This window comes from Equus caballus, chromosome 5, assembly GCF_041296265.1.
Source record: "Equus caballus isolate H_3958 breed thoroughbred chromosome 5, TB-T2T, whole genome shotgun sequence".
In the NCBI taxonomy this organism is placed as follows: domain Eukaryota; kingdom Metazoa; phylum Chordata; class Mammalia; order Perissodactyla; family Equidae; genus Equus; species Equus caballus.
The window spans coordinates 29,977,763-29,992,317 of NC_091688.1; the positions used below are offsets into that span (position 1 = coordinate 29,977,763).

The window sequence follows — 14,555 nt, forward strand, 5'->3', positions numbered from 1 at the left end:
AAGAGCTGGGTTTATGTCATTGAAGGTCAAGATGCAGTGACTTGACTGGGAAAAACTTGGGTGTAGACGACAAATGGTTAATGTGATTGATGAGGTCACAGTCTCTTGTTCTCTGGAACCAGGTGCAGAGGGCCCTGTTTGAGCTTCCAGGCTATGTGGACATGCAGGAAGTCAGGGCTTTTCAGGGTCTCTACCCACTGGTCTGTCTTCTTAGATATGCCTGGAGGGTGATTCAGGCCAGGCCTGTACGAAGGCTCTTTGTCTTCAATTTGAGGTAGAGTCAGGAGGTCTGCTCTACTTTCTAAGAAAGTTTCTCAGAGCCCTGCATTTGGAGAGCAGCTGTGCCTCTCTTTAGCCATTAATAAAAATGATTTCTTTCTTTTTTTCAGTTTTATTGAGATATCGTTGACATACAACACTTATAAGTTTAAGGTATACAGCCTGATGAGTTGATTTACATATATTGTAAAATTATTACCGTAATGAGTTTAGTTAACATCCATCATCTCATAGACACAAAAAGGGAAAACAAAAAAATTTTTCTTTGCAATGAGGACTATTAGGATCCACAGTCTTAGTAACTTTCAAATACACCATATGAAGTGTTAACTATAGCCATCGTGTTGTGCATTTCTTCATTCCTATTCGACTACTGTTAGCTGTATTGATTAATAAGAAGCAGGAAAGCCTAACTTTCAACATAGGTTAGATTGTCCCAGAAGACTTGCAAATAAACCCAAAGATTAGCATTTGGACAGCAGAGTATGACCTGAGGAGAGGTTTCATATGTTGGAGCTATTCAAGTAAGACACCTTTGTTCCTCAGGTGAAATCTCCAGCACCTTGGTAGTGAGAAGTCTAGACAAGGAGCACTAGGCAAAAACAAGGATTCAAAGAAAGTATGTGGCATGTGTGAAGACAAACTTCAATGACCTCCCAGTTTTGTCCAGGGCCAACTCTGCTTATCTACTTCTAAGCATCAAGTTTGTGATTTGTTTAAAGAATCCTAAATTTTCTTGAGATAGGAACAGCAGAAAAGTGAATGAGAAATGATGGAAGACACACTGATAGAACCAGGGAGATGACAGGAATTTCCTCAGGAAGGATAAGATCTTAGCAGCCAGGCTACACTGATAGAAAAAAGAAAGAAAATACACCCACAGCTAATAATTCTTTACAAAGGAACTAGGAAAAAGGAGGACATTCTAATTGATACTAGTTCAGAGTTGGAGATGTACCCAGATAGAAATATCAGAAGCATAAGTAATACTAATAATAAACACATTTTTAGCACTTACTCTGTGGCAGGCATTGTTCTAAGTGTTAACTATTCTAAGTATTAACTCATTTAATCCTCCAAGCAACTCTATGAGGTAGGTATCAGTGTTATCTGTTTTATAGACGAGGAAACTGAGGCACAGAAACATTAAGCAACTTATCCAAGGTCAGGTAGCTAGTAAGTAGTTGTAGCATGATGGGAAATATATATTTGGTCTTTGTCCCTGGCTCCTGGCATGGAGCTCCTAAAACCCTTGGAATTTCCTGAATGACGAGGGGGATAGGAGCATCTTTTGTTTGTGAGCCCCTAGACATCTTCAGGATGGGGGCTGGTCCTGAGAAAGATCAAGCCTTGATTAGAAACTTGAAATTTTCAGCCCCACCCCTCCACCTCCAGGGATGGGAGAGGGGCAAGATTGAGTTAATCACCAATGGCCAATGATTTAATCAATCATGCCCGTGTATCCTTTATAATAAATCCGTAAACATAAGCAAAGTGAGGCTCAGCAAGGCTTCCTGAGTTCTGTGAGTCACTCAAGTGAGTTATCAAACCTGAGATGGGGGTTGTGGGAACTCCCGATTTAGAACTGGTAGGTCAGAAGCACGGGTGACCTGACACTTGCAACTGGCATCTGAAGTGAGGGCAGTCTCGTGGGACTGAGCCCTGCAACTTGTGGAGTCTAACACTAACTCTGGGTAGTTAGTGTCAGAACTGAGCCAACGAATTGTAGGACACCTAGTTGGTGTTGGAATGTTGGAGAACTGGTTGCTGTGAGGAAAAACCTCTCATTTAATGTCAGAAAGAACCTGACACTAGTAGAGCTGGCATTCAAGTCTATGTCGTCTGACTCTTAAGATCTCAGTGAGCAAACTATATGTGTTGCTCACAGCAAAGGATCCAGGAACAACCTTCTGAAAGCAGCAGATGGGGAGCTGGTAATGGAAGTATTTGGAGATGTTCCCCTGGATGACTTTAAAGGTCTCACTAGATGATTAAAAAAAATGTGGACACGTGAAGGGGAAAATCAAGAAGATCATGGTAGAATACTTCAAGAATTATTAGTGAATTCTAGCATAGCAGTTGTGTACAGGGACACAGACATGGCATGTGCTCTGAAGGTGAGGCCCAGGAGATGGCGTTCTAAGGGAGAGTGGAACATCACAGGGAGGCTGTTAGGAACACAGTGAACGCGTGTGGGTGATGGGAAGACACCTCCTGTGTAGCATAACTCAACTCAAGGAATTAAAGCTGAGTAGGATTTATCTGAACAACGGAAGCCTTGGACAGATCCAGAATTTTTGCAAAAATTTTTGAAACAGAATTTAGAAAAGTCTGTTAAGAAAACAAATGTTTAGACCCAATAGCAAAGAGACTGAGCTCTCTAAAGGACAGAGAAGGGATGTAACTGGAGAAAAGGTAGGTTAGACAATTTTAAACTTGGCTGGCTCTCCTTAAAAGGAGGTGAAATGTTAGGGCATGTCGCAAAGAGACTGCAGCAAGGAATGTTTCTGCTGATGCTGAAGCAGCACCAGCTGTAGAGGAAAGGCGAGGATTTGTGAGGAGACGGGATGGGGGAGAAGGCCAGTGTTCTGCAGCATCAACCTCAGCCTGGATTCAACAATTGGACATTGTCTCCCGTTGAGACAAAGGGAAAGCTCAGAGCGGGTCAAGAGCGGGAGGAATTCCAGAGAAGAAAGAGCAGAGTCGCAGTAGTACAGATGTAAACGTATCTGGGATTAGGAACACAGGACTTAAAGGGAACTGGAAATCGAGATACATCTTAAATATAAATATGAATACCAGGGGGAAGAAGGGAGCCCCAGGGGAGCCTGTGGACAGGAGGGGACCCATTTTACATCTTTGAATTTTTCACAAAGACATGAAAATTTCAAAGGTCGTTCTCTAAGAGAGGACGCAGAATGCATAGATTTCCTTGTTTCCCACAGGGAGGCATAGGAAGATGGTTTCCCGCAGAGGAAGCAGAATGCAAAATTAACCTTTGTTGGGGCTTTTTCTCAACACTACAGTTAATACTAATCAACTGGCATTGGAAAGACTGAAATAAAGATTTTCTTTTCACTTTTTCACTTGTTGTCTGTCTTTTCTGCTTCCTCCCTGAACTATCAACTCTCTGCTCTGGTCATTCATTAGCAAGAGTGATGTGGTACTATGATCTGGCTTCTGGGAGCCCAGTTTTGCTCTAGAAGCCTAGGCTTTGCTTGTGTTTTCTAAATCCTGTGGGTAAAATTGATGTTGGGGTATGGTTCATATGCCTCCGAAAGTGACCTTTTAGAAAAAATAGGTACTAGAGAGATTCAAGGTTGGATTAATTGAACTTTGGAGGGACCGGAACAGCTACTCTCATTCCAACAGAAGAGGCCTCCACTGCCTTGACTCTACTTCTGGCAACAGAGTGAGAGTGTTCTGGCTGAGAATGAACACAGGAGGAAACCGGGGAAGGTAGAGTTACCGACTAGCATTCCTCTAAATTTTAATACATAAGAGGAGGAGGATTTTACCCTGATCTTTACTTTCTCTCTGAGTACATATTAACAAGAGATTTGCATTCAAATGTACTGTAGCATTTTGGCCTTTTATACGATCAAGAGGTGTTGTTGACAACTCTGGTGAGCTACACTGGACAGTGTGGCTGGATATTGTGGGAGAGAGTGAATGTTGGCTTAGGGCACAGTGTAACCTGGGTGTTAATGAATGGACCCGTCTGATCTATCCAAGGACATCTAGGAGCATGAGCTATGCTGTCTTTTGCATGGGTCCCAGGAGAATACACAAGGACCATGTCTCTTCAAAGCCTGTGGCCCTGGGGGTGGCCACTGCCATGAGCCTTTACAACTCCTCTTCCCCCAACCCCACACTACCCAGAGTGACCTTGGAAGTCTGTCCAAGGCTAGAAGCCATAGACTGCATCTCACTGGCTCTCTTTATTTGTACATTGTCTTAGCTTTTATGGTCAGTAAACCCACTGCTCTCTTTATTTGTACACTGTCGTAGCTTTTATGGAAGTCATGGGAGTGAAGCCCCTGAAGCAGAGCTTCATTCCGTGTTCCAAGCCTCTGATTTAGAGATCCAGGTTAAAATACCCTCCTTGGCCCATGGAATCATTTCATAAGACTGAGCTTCAGAAGCACCCTCTATGCTGGATGTTTCCAGAAGGGAGGCTATCTTCTGTATAACAAACTGTGGTCAGAACATTGGTATTTGGCTGCCTGTCTTTTTTTATAAGTGGTGGAAGGATGCAAGTCTATCAGGATAAGCATGTAGAAACCAACGGGGCAGGGCTAGGGGTGAGTGTAACAGATTTTATGGTTTTAAAGCTTTAGACTTTAGACCTATACTCTCCAAAGTGACTGGTGGCCACCAGGCTTGACCCTCCTAGCCAGCAATAAACACGTGGGAGTGACCTCCTGAAGGTGGGACCAAGGCTGCCTTAATAGACTACAGCTCTCCCTTCCTGATGACCACAGGCTGGTGCTGAGGCCTGAGTTTAGACAAGAACCAAATTTAGAGAATGTTGGGGAAGGGAGGTGTTTCCTTCCCACTCTCACATTCCCACAGAGGAGGAGACTTCCATTTCCTCTTCCTTGAGGGGGCAGTATTGGGTTAAACAGCTCTGACCTCTGTTGTCATCTCTCTCTCCATCTTCCCCACTGAAGGGTAACAAAGCCAAGGCTGGGATGTTGACTGGAAATGTTTTTACTGGGAGTCTGTCCAGTGCAGTGAAAAGCCTTGTGGGCTTATCTTTTGCTCTCAGTTATCCTTTTGGTCGCTAGCTGTGACACAGATGGCCAACCATCTGAAAAGTTATTGCGTGGCATTAGCTAGGGGCCATTTTTCCATCCTCCCACTCCCACCTCCCAATCCTTGCATTTAGGAACATGAATGGAAGAGAGAGGTCTTGGTCAAGGCTTTCAAAAACTGGTGAGCCTTCTTCCTACTCTGCCTTCTGCCAGCTAGATGTGGAGGGGGGAGGAACCACAATGTGCAAATCACTCCATAGGGAAGAGGCATGCTGACCAGGAACATTTGCCTTAGGCTATTACATAAGTGAGAAACAAATTTGTACTGCATTTCAGTCTTTATACATTTTTGGTCTATTTAGTACCATTTAATACCACTCTAAGTAGTAAACTAGGTGGGTGAGTTAGGTCCACAATTCTCCATACAACTGGAAAAGGAAGTGATCTGAGATTGCCTTGCATATGCAAACCTAAGTGTGTTCCAATGTTTAGATTTGAAGAGGGAACACAAGGCCTCCATTTGGCCCCTGGTGATGTTCTCCCAGTCAACATTAGCAGATAGCCTTATATTTTTGAGGCCATTGAGCCCTTAGCTTGTCTCTTAGTAAAAATGATAATTTGATCCCCATTGACTCTCCATTACTTTGATGTTTTCTATTGATTAGAACCATGATCGGGATGAAAGGGTGAGTGATTGGTACATTCAATACATACCTGCCTCCTCGGGGCTCTGGACAGAGCCTCCTCAGAGTGACAGTGTGAAGACGAGGAAACAATGCATGTGATGCCCCTAGGTGGACAATATGTCAAATGCCAGGCAAGAAGCTCCATCCCACTCCCTGGATGGGAAGGTGATGTTGAAGGCTGGGACACACACTTAGGCATTGGGAGCTGAAGTGGTGTTCCAGCCAGGACACTTTGAGACACTAAACTCTGTAAAAGACCATAACCCCAAAGGTCAGGGGCTCCATCTGAGTGCAGACAAACCACTGGGAGAGATGCTTACATGAGATGGTAGATATAACACATGGAAGGTGTGAAAATCTGTGGAGTGACATCTAGCACACTTCTGAGAGCCCACAGCTGAATAGTATTTCTAACCTAGATTTTGGCCCCTGAAACATCTCTTGGGTACCACAATTTTTCTTATGATCAGATCACAGCAGATTAAGAGAAGGAAAGGAGAACCACTGGGCCCAGCTGTGACTAAGAAACTTAGAATTTATTATAGAAAATTTCTCTGGTGTCTTTTCTAACTGGTGCTTGGTGGATGGCAGTCAGTCACAGACAAGCAGACAAGATGGGTGCTCTGCCATAATATTCATAGGCAAATATTAGCTGTGTTAATAAGATCCTTCCTATCTCTTCCTTCCCTCCCTTCCTTCCTTCCTCCTTATTTTGTAGGTGAGGTAGGTGGCCCATGAGGTCATTTGCTTCACTGCCACTGATGTAGACTTTAAAACAATTAGGGTAACAGTTTAAACCATAATCCATACTAAGCCAGCCCTAGTTCGGGGGAAGACAAGTTGCCAGTATGTAAGAAGAAATTTACACAAAATACAAATGTATTTTTTTGCAACAAAAGAAACTATTTATTTGGAATATGCATTACCAGTACAAATTAGGAGACTGTAAAACCTACACCGTGTTAGTATCATTAGAGAACACAAAAGTTCAGTTGGAATCAAAAGGGACAGAAGCCTGTGCTCTCACAGAAGCAGAAAAGCTTAAACTTTCAAAACCAAAACAGAGCAGAACTTTGCAGGTTTATACTCTGAATAATAAGAAGAGGGGAGAGAGAGCGTAAGAATAAAACCAACCAAAGGAAAGCACTTCAAAATAATTGAAAACGCCAAAGGAAAGAAAAGAAGTCATAAGAGAGAAAAGGGGGAAAACATTGAATGTTTTATTAATTTTAACAAAAGGAAAAAAAGTTTACAAAAAATAAAAGATTCCAGGAAGCTTTGAGCTAGGGATTGAAACCGTAAAGGTGATGTGAAAAGCTCGTCATTATTTTGTTATGACTTAAAAACAAGAGTGCAAGTGTTTGGGTAGAAACACTTCCTAAAGGGTAGCTTCACAATTCCGCATTCTTTCCTCACTTTTCTTGCTTAGGTTCTGGCTGCTTTCTGAACACTTAATCATTTGCTGAATGAAAGATGTTTAAAACAAGTTTCTTCCAGATCGTATTGCTTTCTTTTCTCCTATCACTAATAAAAACATTCCGAACCAATCCAGTTTGACAATTCTAAATCAGAGGTTCATAAGAGGTGTGCTGTCAATGAATCAAACGTAACCTCTCAATGTTATAACGACAGCATTGAATCTGGCTCAATTTCTCACCAAACTCTTCACTCAAAATCAGAACTCAAAGGATCAGCAGGCTGACTGGCCAGAGGGATGGCTTCCCGGCTCTAGTCTACGTAGCCAATGGTACTCATCACTCCAGTATCTCCTGTGGGATTCTTCTGGAAGAAAAATCCTCCCTAGTTGAAAGAGGCCTCGTGGAATGTTGTTATTAAGCAAGAAGAAAGAAAAGAAAGCATTTTGTGGTGACATCTACAATCAACAGAAGCAAAAACCTTTCCCTACAATACAAAAGGTCCCCTGGAACTATTCCTTGAATTTTTAAAGGACCAAAAGGAGAATCCAAGTCTCTGACTTCGTTTTTCTCAGGGACTGCACACTGTGGAAATGCAAGTGAGCAATGTGATAGCAACATGGGCTTTCTCTTTGTTCTTGAAGTCAACAATTCTGAAGCAAAGTAGAAGGACAAGGAAGCAGCCTACTCTACCAATGTCATCTTTTCACATCACCTGGTATACATATTTAAGGAGTAAAAACAGCAAGATCATAATCCTGACAATTAAAAAAGCCCCCCCATAAACAAACCAAAAATAACACAAAACAAAACATAATTTTTTTTTTTATATTTTAAAGAGCAGGAATAAAGAAAAGAAAAGAATTTATTTCTGGGTCTCAAAGTTAATAAACATAATAACGTGTTAGGTTGTACCTATTATGCTTACTATTCCAACCTTTTTTTTTTTAGTTTACAAAATGAATTACTGTCACTTTTAAACATTGTGAAACAGGAAATGGATGTGCACAACTCGACACTTTTCTAGCATTCTTGAACTAATTCACAAATGCAAGAAAATAAAAGAAAAATGGGGGAAATGATGAATGTAGGTAGTTTGGTGTTAAAAACTAATGCAGGAATGATGCGCATTGTCACAGAAAAAAGAGGGGAAATTCCCCATCCTGTTTTGCGTGCTATGAGGGTCATTTTTAAAATTTTTATTATAAACACTATTAAATTCAGACCGCTTTTTTGGTTTTTTTTCTTTATCTGAATATACAAGAACATTCATTATCAAATGTTCATCATCAATACTACAAAGAACGAGACACAAGTCGCAAGAAACAATGGAAAATGTTAATAAAGCTGAAAGAATCGTTGAGTATTTTTTTGTTTTTTTTTAAGTTTTTTTTAAATTTGAGTTTCTGTAGTTTTATCTTTTTTGGTATCGAAGTCAGGTTTTTCTGGGCAGAAAAATAAAACTCAGAAGGAAAGAGGGGTAAAAGATATGTGTGAGAAAAGGCAACCAGCAAATAAAGAACCACCACCACAGCAAATACAAAATAAATGTAAAGAAGGTGCCACTTGGCATAAGTACTGCATGGGAGTCAATTCCACACCAAGAGGAGTTAGGGATGAAAAAGAGGATATGACGAAGTTGCAAGATGGGCAAACCCAAGGGCTAGTATCATTTCTCAGGGGAAATTTGCTTCCAGGGAAAATGGAGTGCTCCCACGTTCATTAGAAAATGACGGAGCCCTGGGGCACATTTTGGTATCTGTAGGATTGACCTAATATAAATTCCCAGGGAGCTGTCTTTCCAGAGGCACGCTCTTTCCATCCTCATCCTTCTGCTGCTAGTGTTCTTTCATGCTTTGCTTAATGTGGAGAGACCTTGTGGCCACCATATTGGATGTGATCGTGGGCATGGCGGGGAGATCCTGGGAGAGGTATTGGATACAACGAGGACTAAGTGAAGTGCTGGGTGGGGAAGATGCTGTGAGAGGTGATAATCAGTGCAAACTACTGCAGGGAGAGAAACTGCCGGTGCAAATGTAGCACTGCTCTGATCTTTTTCATAACTTAAAATGGCAATCATTCAACCCAAATCTGGAATCATTCTTCCTTGTTTCCAAGAGAACCCTTTTGTGTCTCTTTTGTACTTTGCCCAAAGTCAGGTGGATGTGATCCAACGGTATTCCTGTGTGGGTAGTTTCAATATATCTCTGCCACTAAAACAAAGTTCTCCACTGGCTCTAATCACTACCAAGTTGTCACAAAATAGCTCCTTCTAGGAATCCTCTATATCGAGCCCTGCTCTGGTTATGGCACAGGTTAGTAGACACAGTCTTTCTACTGCTCTTAGTTATGAAGGCATAATCCCATGTTGCCAAATATTTACTTTTTGCATTTCCCTCAAATACACATACCCTCCAATTTCTGAGGTATCCCACCCACCCACCCAAGACACACACAGGAGCATTTTCTATTCATTACTGTAGTGCCATGCAGAATTTCCATGACCTTGTTAGCTGGCCATCCTCACCCCTCAAGGTCTTATACTTCTTCCAGAGACCTCTCAAACAGAGTAGATATAACAGGGGACTAAGTACTTACAAGGCCACATATTGGATTCAAATACAAACTAAGAGAACCAAGTCCTATGTTTCTAGTTTGGAAGCTTATCTCTATTCTAAGAAACCAAACAGAACAAAAGAAATGAAAAAAAAAGCAACAACAATACCTCTTCTCTTTGTCATCATGGTGATAACATCACGGTACTGATGGTGACCAGAAGTTAGAATAGGAAAACCATTTATTATCCCCACATGGCACGAACCAGTTTATCTCAGGGACACTACTTCCTCTGATTTCACATTTACAGATTGCGTATGAGCCAGGAATAATAATCCCCATTTTACAAAGAAAATGGGGCACCAAGAGATTTGACCACCTCCCACACAGTCAAGTAACAGAGCTGCCATCTTTATTGCTGGGACAGTTGGCTATGAATAATGTAAGCTCAGGTGACATTAGAGAACAGCTTTCTACTATATACTCCTCTCTCTTACATATTTCCAGGGAATGAAAATCACTGTGATGATGTCACTGAAAACATTATCTCCCCTTTCCCCATCACTCTCAGGTCTTCAAATTAAGCTAGCAAAAAGTCCGCTTGAGCCATGTTCTTACACAACTCTCTCCTTTAGAACAAGAATGTGGTGCCATATAACGCTTTGGATAATTAATGCAACGTCCCTAATACAAAAACAAAAACAAAAGAGAACCAAATCCATTACAGACATTGTAAGTTCTGTATGTGGCTCCCTGAGAGCTCCAGAGGTGGTGGGAACAGGAATAGTTTACACCGCAAACCTGGTCTTCATCATGATCCAGTCTTGTGTATGTCTTTCTCGGGTGTGCATGCTGGGGGACCTGCAAGTCCTGGAGGCCCCAGGCATATACTGTTTCTCTGTGTCAGTGACCTTCACTAAGAGTTGCTAATTCCCTCTCTTGGGCTCACAAGGCATAATGCTATGGTTACTAACGTAAGTATTTGTACGTGGCATGTGACTGACCTTGCGAAAGTGAATGTATGAGACTATGCATGTGCGTGTGTGTGTGTGTGTGTGTGTGTGTGTGTGTGAGAAGGAGTAGGTGAAGGCTTTCAGGATAAGAACCCTCTTCTCCTTAGTGATGCGTTCATCACCATGCCTAACTCGGACCTGGTTTTGCAGTAGCTTCTGAACATTGCTCACTAAGTGTTGCAGGGTCTCCAAAGACTGTGCCTCTGAAACCAAGAGCTGTTAAAGGAGGATGAGAAAGCCTCGAAGAATTCCGCCCTTCTTGTTCCTTGTGCTCTCTCCTGCTGTCTGACTTCCTGCCTGGGAATCAACCTAGTGGAGCTGAAAGTGGAGAATGTGGCACCTTTAGAAGCCCAGCTATGGCTGTCCCCAGTGAATACCTGGGGCTGGGAAGGAAGAGGAGGAAAGTGTTCTAATCAGGATTGTTCCCATGGAGGGAAGAGCAAGACGAGGCAGGGAGGCCTGGAATGAGTAGGGCAATGTGGCGTATTCCTGCTAAGAGGTAGTGAGAGTAACAAGAGAAACAGAGAAGGATTGCCTGTTAACAAAGGGAGCGAGGGATCCGAGTGAGGTAAATTTGGCTCCTCAAACCACCAGCATGAAAACATACAAACACTTTTATTATTTTCTTTGTATTTTTTTTTCTCTTTAGATTCCTCTAATTGTTGAAAATATCCTTCAGTGATGTAATAGAGGGCAGGGACCCAGGGAGTCTAGGACAGAGGGACAGGGGCAGGGAAGTTGACGGACACCAGGCTGACAGCTGGAGGCAGGGAAGGGTGGCTTCTACCCAGAAAAAAAAGGGAAGAGAGTATAAAGAAGTGTCCAGATTGGCTGAAATAGCATCCCAAGGAAGAGAAGAGAAGGAGACTCTTATTGTGTTTGCTGATTGCTTCGACCTCCAGTCTGACCGCTTCAGCGTTGGGAGAGAAACCCTCCCTCCTGGCCCTGCCCCGACTGGGGCACAGGGTCAGCCGGGATGCGATTGCTGGGAGATCAGTTGGAGGTATCAGAGTGAACACTGCCAGGGCCTTCTGTAGGGGAGGTCACTGATGAAGGGGTAGTAGCATCCTGCCAACCTCCATTAGCCTAGAAGGGAAAAAGGGAGAGAAGTCAGTCCTCTGAGATTGGGTGGCTGTTTTGAGCAGACAATGACAATAAGGCAACTTGTGTAAAGGGCCTAGTACAGTGCCTGGCACATGGGGACACTCATCAAATGGGCAGCTATTTTATGGTTGATAATATTCCCCCCACCCTCAGATGAGTTTGGGTCCTCCCAGTGAGCCACTGGACACAAGGGTCACACCTCCCATTTCTCAAAGGCTTTTTCACTCAGTCCAGGCCATCAGATGACTACTGTGTGTACTCTAGTGGAATGACAGCTGCGCTGCAGGCCAAGAGACCCGAGTTCTAGTTCTGACTCTGGCAATGACTAAGCTATTGACTCTAGCAAAGCACTTATGCCTCTTTGGCCTTGGGTTCCCCTTTAGAAAAATAAAAAGGTTGGCTCAAATGCTTTCTTCCAGCTCTGGATGTTCCATATGTTATGGGATTCCATGTTCTACGCATGGCTCTGCACAAGATGCTCTTGGGTATATAATGATGAGTGAGATACAGTTCATGTCCTCAAGGAGTGGGATAAGACAAGTGCATGAATGAACTATAATTCAAAGCAGAACCTAATAAATGGTATAGCCCAGGTGTTGTGAAGTTTCAAATGAAGGCAGTATCTCATCTTGTTGGGGCATCAGGAAAGGCTTCATGGAGGAGGTACTCCTTGAGGTGAGCCTTGAAAAGTACAGAGGGTGGTTCAGGCAAATAAAACAGGTAAATCAATGGTGCCAAGACCCTAAGGACTGGACTGTGTGAATATATCTAAAAGGTGGTGAGACAGGAAGCTACAAGTTTGATCTACATTTATAGATGATTTTTCTAAGACTCTAAATCCAGAAGCATCCAAACAATGAAATTATGCTAAAAGGATTTGTTTTAGTGAGCACCCCTTTCAAAAAATATCCCACCATTAAAATAGTCGCAGAATGATTTGCTTCAGTGTTTAAAATTCACTATCATTAATATATTTTGAAGTACTGAAATGCAAATGTGCTAAAATGCCTTTTTTCTCCAATCACTGTGCTCCTTTGGAGTCAACAGACCTCAACTCTGGAACTGCTCACGTTGAACAGACCAAGTCGTAGGCGCTCCTGGTAAATTATTTTCTATTCTGCTTTTCTCTCATTTTATTCCCTGAAATATTTGGGGTCCATGGGGCAGATGTTGATATTGCCATGTGGGAGGGACTCCAGCTTCTATTCTCGCATAATCTACAGTACTTAGGAACATGCTTGGCACTTTGGAAGTGCTAGCAAATGTCCGTTCATGTTTCATTCCTAAGAAAGCAGAGGAGCAAGAGAAAAGCAGGCTTCTGGATTATGACTGAGACAGAACACAGGCTTCCTGACCTTTGAATCAGGTTCCTTTTTCTCTGCTCTTTTCATTCCTTTGGCTTTCTTTTTCATTGGCTCACCCAAATGACACTCCAATTTTCCCAGGAAAGCCAAAGTTTTGATTCGAATCAGCTCTCACCAGTTACATCAGCATGAGGGGAGGTTTTTTCCACACCTCACTGAAGAGCAGATCGGGATACCAAGAGGGCAAGGTCATCCTGGGCAATGCCAAGAACACATCACCTCAGTCACGGATCAATGAATAACTGCTCTCAAGTTCAAATGGCCATCTCTTAACCTAGTCAGGTAGCTCCTCCCACTCCTTTTGTCTGTTGGAGGACATTTCCCCTGGTGTTTGTGATAGATTCGAAGGAGAACAATGAGAGGAAAATGAAAATTCTTTCTTTTATAACAGGAGGCTTTTCTATCCTTTTGGGGCCAAGACTCTGCAGGATGATCAGAATCAAGAACAGAATTAATTCAATTTCCTAAAGCAGGTTGGTCACAGGGGTGACAATAACTTAGCCTTCCTTCCCAACCAAGAACACTTGTATTCTGGTACCATTTTAAGCTGATTGAGAACAGTGGTTATATTTATTTTTCCCCAAAGAAAATCTTTTAACATCATTTATCTTTCCTGATTATAAAAGTAAGATATGCTTATATAATACTTGCACAAATAATATTTGCAATTATATATGCAATATAATGTTTGGAAAATAGGAAAAGCATAACAAACAAAATGTACAACACCCATAATCCTACTACTGAGAGAGAATTACTCTTAGCATTTTGATACGTCTGTCCTAATAATCTTCTTATATGTACATGTTTACCAGATAGGTAAATAGATAGATAGATTTGTATGTGTGTGTGTGTCTGTGTGTGTTTGCTGAGTAGTATGGGATTTTCAGAAAACTTGACAGAGGTTCCTTAAGTACAATGTCATGAGGCAGAGAGTAAAGTGCTGGTAAAGAGGAAAAAAGTTATGTCTTAGAATCGACCTGGTATGAGACAAGGAGGTGAGGAAGCTCTCTGAAAGCCGTTAGCATCCCTGACATAGCACATGGCACAAAGGAGTTTCATTATATTGCTCACAAATCACCACTACTACTATTATTTAGCCATGCTATCATTCCATTAAAATAACAATAAGTGGTGCCAAAAATGAAGTCATTTGTAAAGAAAATGAGCTCCGTGGTGTTTAATTAGGAGGGACTTGGCAAGGCATTGTATATTGACCAGAAGGTTCCAGGAGACTTCTTTTTGAGTCATTTCTGAGCTGAAATAACTCAAACAATAGACATCTGATCTCTCTCCTTACAAAGTTCTGTTTTCTCAGACCAGTGCGTAAGATGCCAGAGGGCACAGAGAACTCACAGATGGGAGAGACAGGAATTAGTTC

The 14,555-nt window shown here is 42.2% G+C and overlaps 1 protein-coding gene across 8 annotated transcripts in view; it reads right to left on the reverse strand.

Annotated features, from left to right (window-relative positions):
• The window catches only part of PBX1 (PBX homeobox 1), a 308,294-nt gene that overhangs the window by 27,105 nt on the left and 266,634 nt on the right, over window positions 1-14,555 (reverse strand). For 5 of the 8 annotated variants that reach the window (XM_014739639.3, XM_003364964.5, XM_001493240.6 and 2 more), the window contains one exon: window positions 11,303-11,792. The exons of the other annotated variants lie outside the window; for them this stretch is intronic. In XM_014739639.3, coding sequence (XP_014595125.1) covers window positions 11,700-11,792 — 93 coding nt within the window. In that variant the 3' untranslated portion in view covers window positions 11,303-11,699. Of the gene's footprint in view, window positions 1-11,302; window positions 11,793-14,555 lie in introns of those variants that run through there. 8 annotated transcript variants of the gene reach the window in all.